Genomic DNA, 7,500 nt, shown 5'->3' on the forward strand with positions numbered 1-7,500 from the left:
TCTTCGTCTTATTCTTATTCTTCTCTTTCTTCTTCATCTTCTAATTCTTTCTTCCTTCCTTACTTCCTAATTTTGTTTTTTTGTTTTGTTTTCACAAGTTGATTTACAAGACTTGCTTGGTTGTGTTCTACAATTTTTGTTTATTTGTTTGTTTTGTCTTCCTCACCGCTGCTTAAATACTCTTCCGGTCTTTTTTGTATTGTTGTTGTCATCCCTATCGTTATTATTATTATTATTATTATTATCATTATTTTTGTTGTTCTTGTTGCAGTAGTTATTATCATTATCCTTGTTATAACTGTTATCATTCTTGTTGTTGTTCCCTTTATTTTCCTTCTGTTCTATTGTTTACTCCTCGTCTTTCTCACTATCCTCCACCTTCTCCTTCATCTTAACCTCCATCGCCTCTCTCCCTTTTTTTTTTTTCCTTATAATCTGAAAATTTACAAATATTTCCGCGTGTTCTTGGGCCATAATTTCATAATCTTAACACCATTGCTCTCTCGTTTTCATAAAGTGTTGAATAACGTGTTGCGTACGAGAAAAAAAAACAGACTTCGAGAGCCGATAATTATTCTGTAGCTAAAATAAAAAGAGGAGAAAAAAAAGCTACAGAAGTTGTGAGACGAGCACGGAGGAGCGAGATGGTGTACGCTGAAAGTGAGCACGTGTTCCTTGCGTACAGGATTCGGCATTCGGCGTGGTTGGGCGCTGGGCACGTGGGCACAAGGCGGACCATGTGAGGAGAGCAGGAAAGACTTGAAAATAATGGCGGAATTCGAAACCAGGGCGGGACGTGATGCCCGTACGCAGTGTGCTTCACTCCCCTGCGGCATGAGAGTCACATGACAGGCAGTTCGAGACGCTCATGTGACTGCCACATGCCGAGAGGGTGCGTGCGTGCATGTATGTGTGTGTGTGTGTGTGTGGGCTCGCCCCGTGAACCAACTATCTTGACCCTTGGCCTGTCGGGAGGGGCGGAAAGGGGCGTGGTTAAGTGGGTTCACCGCCCTTGTGGAGATGGCGTGGGTTCATAGCTCGAGTTGGCCTGAGTGAGGGTCGAGGACGGAAAGCTCTAGAGCCTGTACAAAGCCCTCGCCAATAATTTTCTTCGTCTTCGTCATTTTTCTTAAAAGAAGTGATTTAAAAACAAAGGTTCGTTTTCTTCTGTTGTTGTCGTCGTTGCTGTGACTCTGTTTTATTGCATCTCGGTAATGACGAAAGAGGCCGAGACGCGATCGATCTCGGTCAGCCGAAGGGCCCACAGATTTCCCTCCGAGATTCACGACACGCTTGTATGGACTCGGACGATGAAGACGTCATGGGGTGACCTCTTTACCGGCTATACGGAAATTCCCCTCGTGTTTTCTCCTCCGAGGAAACGGCGAAAGGCGAGCGAAGACTTGGAGGGCGGAGGGGAGGTAATGATCGGTTTTTGACAGGGGTTAGAATTTATGACAGCATTTTAATTTTATGTCGTGTGATAAAAAAAAAAAAAAAATGTATTTTTATGTAGTTCGTTAACAACAGTGTTTATTTATTTTTTTTTTTTTTATGTAGTCTGATATTTTTTATCATTATTGTTTTTATTGTTACTGGTAATAGTACTGTATTAGTAGGAGCAGTATTAATAATATCGTTATTATCATTACGAAACATTCCTTTCCAAACTGACGATATTTGAACTTCTAATTCACCAAAAAATTAATTCTTACTACGTAGTGCAGTATCGGTATGCGTTTTAAAAACCATTATAATTACTGTGAGGCGAAATTCATCTTGCAGTCTAAGGTAATCAAATATTGTGATATAGGGAATGGCTTTAGAATATCAGGCTTAATAATACCAGCAGGCTTACAATTACACACGGAAATGTAGAATAACTGGTTTTATAACACCGGTAGTTTCAGAAATCCCTCAGTTGACGCTATGATTCCCAGGGAAGGCACTGGCATTACGCCCTTTCTTCTAACAATGCCAGCTGTCTCAAGGGCACAGAATACCCTTAACCAAGAGGACGAAAAGAGTGGGGAAAGGGGGCACTCGCTATGGCACGCTCTTTTTTTGGCACTTCCCTTGTTGCTTAGCGCTAAGTGTTGTGTCGTGACGTAATTACCGTGAGGAAAGTGACGTCAGGTGTGCTTTATCGAGAGCCTGAGCTGCGTCCAAGGCAAGGGGGTGGGCACAAGACACAGGGAGGGCGAGGCAGTGTTATCTGTATAATGAGAGAGGTCAGTGGTGGCTCTGGACTATAGAATCGGCAGACTATTTTTTTGTTAAAGGTTAGTCAAATCTGTTTTTCTATTGTATATATCAATTCTCTTTCTTTCTTTCTCTTTTTTTTTTAGATAGTGTGGCTTTCGGGAAGTCGATGTTCGTGGTCATGGTGTGAACTTGACGTAGAGCGATCCAAAAGTATCCGATTTAAAGAGGCAAGATTGCCGTAAGCTGAATCGCCGAGCGCTTAGTGGTAAGCGATAGCAACAGACATCGCCGACTCAGATTAATTAATAGTTTTATGGGACGGAGCGAATGGGGGAGGGAGGGGGGGGGGAGAAACGATACCGGACCTCAGTGCTACACGGTGAGCTGACTCGTATCTCGGCGTGCAATTATGCTGACAAGCTGTCTGGTTTCGAGGTGATTCATTGGTGCGGTCGCCAGCTCCTCCGTCAGTGGCTCACTTGAAACTCCTCGTGCACAAATGTAATTAGAAATACCGTTTATTTGGTCTATGTTGGTTTGTTATTGTGTGTGTGTGTGGGGGGGGGGAGTGTGTGTGTGTGTGTGTGTGTGTGTGTGTGTGTGTGTGTGTGTGTGTGTGTGTGTTTGCGTGTGTTTGCGTGTTTGTATGTGTGTACGTAAACGGTGTAGGTGTAGTTGTGGAAGCTGATATTTATTTACAAAAAGGCAAGGAAGATCATTCTTTACAGAAAACTGCAGATAAATGCAGCACAAACAGCATTTAAAGATTTAGGTTCAACCATGAGAACACCACCAGAAGTAAAGTCATTATTAATCTACATATCATACGAAAACATTATGCTTAGTGCAACGGCCTGGCCAGAGAATAAATTAGATGTGTGTGCGCGCGCGCGTGTGTGTGTGTGTGTGTTTGTGCGCGCGCGTGTGTGTGTGCGTCCGTGCGTGTTTTTTAGACCTTGCGTAAATATATACAAGTTCATATGTGAATATACATGTGTACGTGTAAGCATGTGTATATCCATTTTTATGTAAGGTATTCCAACGCATCGCTCCAAACAAGAACCGTAACATCACATAACACCACATACGATAACATACCGATAACACTCCATCAACATACTTACACACGCTTATACATTCAAAACACCCATCGGTCGCATCCGTTTTAACTACGAGAAACACTTCTTCTTCTTTATGGTTTGTGAAGTTCTAGCTTCGCCCGGGCCTTCTAAATATGGCCCGGCCTGTGTCAGCTTTTTTACGGCTGTCTCATTGAAAGAAACACCAGGCAAGGGAAGAAGATATGAAGACTCGTGACCCAGAATGCAGCCCAGGGAGGAGGCGTTATGCGAGATGGCGGGGAGATCGGGCCCGTAGATTTCTCCGTCGGAAAGTCTGTTCACATAATGATTACTTGTCGATCGTTATTGATGGTTTTTGTTGTTACTATCAGTTTGTTGTAGTTTATTATTGTTTTGTTGTTATTATTATTTTGATTACTATAAATTTGATAATAATAATAATAATAATGATAACAATAATTGTTATTATGGTTATTATTATTCATACTATTATTAATTATATTATCGTTATCATCGTTATTATCATTATTAACACTCGCCTTAGCATTAAAGCCTCTTATTTACTGACATTACTATTATTATTATTTATTGTTGAGGTGCAATTAGTGCAATCATGAGTATCAGGATTACATCCCAATCATCATCATCATTATCAGTCATCATAACTATTATTATCATTGTTATCAGCACAATTAATGGCCATCATTGTTAGCCATATATCTGTCGTCATCAGTCACCGTTATCATTACTACTGCTGTTTATCTCATTAACCATGGTTCATCATTATTGATCATCATTGTCGTCGTCATTCATCAATCCTCAATTACCAATCATCAATCACAAATCCTAACTCACTAATCACCAATCGCGACGACTTATCCCCTGATTAACATTATTTCTAGTGTCAATCAGCATTCAACAATAACCAACCACCAATCGCCATCAAGCAGCGGCCCGCAATCACCACCAATCACCAATCTTCAACCACCAATCACCATCAATCACCAATCTTCAACCATCAATCACCAATCTTCAACCATCAACCACCAATCTTCAACCACCAATCACCAGTCACTCGCTAACCACCAACCACTAACCACCAACCCTCGGTACCTAACCACCCTTCACCAACCACCCTCAACCCCCCCAACTTACCCCCCCCTCCTCTCCCTCCTCTCCCCCCTCCAGGTAGCGGGGAGCAGCAGGCGTGGTCGCGCTACTATGTCCCCCTCGTCATGCTTGGTCCTCTCCCTCCTCCTCGTCGCTGCTGTCTCGGGTTCGTAGTTTTTGTGTTTTTTTCACGTTTATTTACCTGTTTGTTTTGTTTGTTTTTTGGGGGGTATTGCGGTGAGGGAAAAGACGAGTATCTTTGTTTTTTATTTATTATTATTATTATTTTTTAGAATTGGTTTAGGATTTGGTATTATAAGTGTTTTATATAATATACTATATATATGTGTATTCTATATATATATACATATATAATATATACTGTATATAAGGCGAGTTCTTAGTATGCGCAAGGCTCTCCCTTCCCCTTCTCTCTTTTTATTTGTCTCTCTCTTCCCCTTCCCGCCCTCCAGGTAGCCCCCTGTCCCCCACGCTCACCCACGATGCGGCAAACGACCCCCTCGACCCTCTGTACGCCCACGTCGAGGCCCAGGACGCCTCCAACGACCTCGGAGTGGGCGTGGCGGACGGCAGTCTCACGGGCGTCCTCGACCTGCCGGAGCCCACCACGCAGGAGGAGAAGGACAAGATAGAGATGTTTGACCCCGCCAGGTGAGGCCGCTCGGCGCTTCGTCATCGGTCGTCGATCTTTTAGTCTTCGGTCATCAGTCATTTTCATAATAGGTCATCAATCTTCAGTCATTGATCATCAGTCATCAGTTGTCAGTCATTGATCATCAGTCTTCAGTCTTCGGTCACTGATCATCAGTCATCAGTCATCGATCATTAGTCATCAATCATCAGTCAATCATAAAAGGGCTTACTGGTGTTTATCTGCGAGGAAGAAATAAAAATATTATTTTTGTGCGATTGTGCCCGCCTTAATTTTTGTCATTTTCACATTCTATCAAGAAAACTTAAGACATTTAATTCCAAGTATTTGCTTCAAGATTAATCTCCCTTTTAAGTATTTGCTTCAAATGTCACCGTCTGTTAAGTCTTTGCTTCAATTTTAACCTCCTAGAAATGGATAATTAACGTATAGATGCCTCTCAATATTTACGCCATGTTTGAGGCAGCCTTCAAATCCCTGTTTAGAGAGATTTCTTCATAAATCCATATCGAATCAGCGAATAGCTAATCCCGAATCGCCATAATCACCCCCAGCATTTTTTTTCTTCTCCTAAGCAAAACCCTCTTCTCTCTCTCTTTCTCTTTCTGTCTTTCTCTCTCTCCCTCTCTCCCTCCCTCTCTCCCTCCCTCTCTCCCTCTCTCTTTCCCTCTCCCTCTTTCCCTCCTTCCTTCCTTCCTTCCTTCTTTCTCTCCTTCCCTCCCTCCCTCCCTCCCTCCCTCCCTCCCTCCCTCCATTTCCCTCCCTTTACCACCCTCTCTCTCCTTCTCTCCCTCCCTCTCCCTCCCTCCATGAATCCACATCGAACCAGCGAATAGCCAATCCACCTCACAGCATCGTCTGTCCCTCCACCTAATCCCTCTCTCTCTCCCTCCCTCCCCACAGACTCAACTACACCGCCCTCCGCCTCGCGCTGGACGAGGAGCTGGCGAAGGTGAACAAGCGCGAGGGAAAGCTGATTGGCGAGTCGCGGCTGCCCAGTTTCCTCTCCAACCTGGGGAAGTTCCTCGACTTTGAGATGGTGGTGAAGGAGATCGAGACGTCGATTATGTCCACCATGTCGTGCAACGCGTGCAAGGCCGGTGAGTTGTCTGTAAGGGGGGAGGGAAGGGGTGGAGGGGAGGGGGGTTTGCTTGGGTCCTGGCTTGGTTTTCGTGTGTGTGTGTGTGGGTTTTTTTTTTTTTCGTCTTTCGGATTCTGTTGGTTAGGTGAGGTATGTTACGTGTAGAAGGATGCGTGCAAAGAAATGTATGAGCAGGAGGAGATACGCACGTACACAAGGACACATACGTACACATACGCGTCCGCACGCGCGCACACACGCGCTCACACACACACACACGAACACACACATACATGCACACACACACATACATGCACACACACATACACACACACATACACACACTCATACACACACACATACACACACACATATACACACACACACACACACACACACACACACACACACACACACACACACACACACACACACACACATACACACACATACGCGCGCGCAATAGTACACTGAATGTGTAACACGGTATCTCACACACCCTGCCGAGAGGTGCCATTTAGTAATACTAAAGCCCACAGCGCTTGACTGTTGGTAAATTGTGGCCGTGGTGGCAGGGGAGGGAAAGAGGTTAGTTGTGGTGGCAGGGGAGGCGGATGGGATGAGATGGGCAAGAGCAGGTGGAAACGGGCAATGTAGGAAGCCACTGATGAGGCAGTCAGGATGAGTGTGCTTGCATCCTGCCGCATCCTCTCGCTGGACTTTGCTTGTGGGAGGCTGTCTGCTTGCTGCTGGTTAATCCTTTTTATCGGATATATTGTTTTTAGGCGTGTTTATTTGGTTTGTCTTTTATTTGTTGATTGATTTGTTTGGCACATTTCAGGTTTTCAGTTTGAGTTGTTCTCTGCCTCTCTCTCTCTCTCTCTCTCTCTCTCTCTCTCTCTCTCTCTCTCTCTCTCTCTCTCTCTCTCTCTCTCTCTCTCTCTCTCTCTCTCTCTTTCTCACTCTCTCCCTTTCTCTCTTTCTCTCTCTTTCTCTCTCTTTCTCTCTCCTCTCTTCTCGCTCTCTCTTCTCTCTCTCTCTCTCTCTCTCTCTCTCTCTCTCTCTCTCTCTCTCTCTCTCTCTCTCTCTCTCCCTCTCTTTCTCGCTCTCTCTCTTTCTTTCTCTCTCTCTCTCTCTCTTCTCTCTCTCTCCTCTCTCTCTCTCTCTCTCTCTCTCTCTCTCTCTCTCTCTCTCTCTCTCTCTCTCTCTCTCTCTCTCTCCCTCTCTTTCTCTCTTTCTCGCTCTCTCTTTCTTTCTCTCTCTTCTCTCTCTCTCTCTCTCTCTCTCTCTCTCTCTCTCTCTCTCTCTCTCTCTCTCTCTCTCTCTCTCTCTCTCTCTCTCTCTCTCTC

The 7,500-nt window shown here is 44.4% G+C and overlaps 1 protein-coding gene across 3 annotated transcripts in view; it reads left to right on the forward strand.

Moving 5' to 3' along the window:
* The window catches only part of LOC125025661 (sphingomyelin phosphodiesterase-like), a 26,547-nt gene that overhangs the window by 7,041 nt on the left and 12,006 nt on the right, over window positions 1-7,500 (forward strand). For 2 of the 3 annotated variants that reach the window (XM_047613773.1, XM_047613775.1), the window contains exons 2-4: window positions 4,476-4,563; window positions 4,871-5,069; window positions 5,974-6,170. In XM_047613773.1, the coding sequence (XP_047469729.1) occupies window positions 4,509-4,563; window positions 4,871-5,069; window positions 5,974-6,170 (451 nt within the window). In that variant the 5' untranslated portion in view covers window positions 4,476-4,508. Of the gene's footprint in view, window positions 1-2,348; window positions 2,471-4,475; window positions 4,564-4,870; window positions 5,070-5,973; window positions 6,171-7,500 lie in introns of all 3 variants that reach the window. The other variant, XM_047613774.1, reaches the window with a different exon arrangement.

This window comes from Penaeus chinensis, chromosome 5, assembly GCF_019202785.1.
Source record: "Penaeus chinensis breed Huanghai No. 1 chromosome 5, ASM1920278v2, whole genome shotgun sequence".
NCBI classification, from domain to species: domain Eukaryota; kingdom Metazoa; phylum Arthropoda; class Malacostraca; order Decapoda; family Penaeidae; genus Penaeus; species Penaeus chinensis.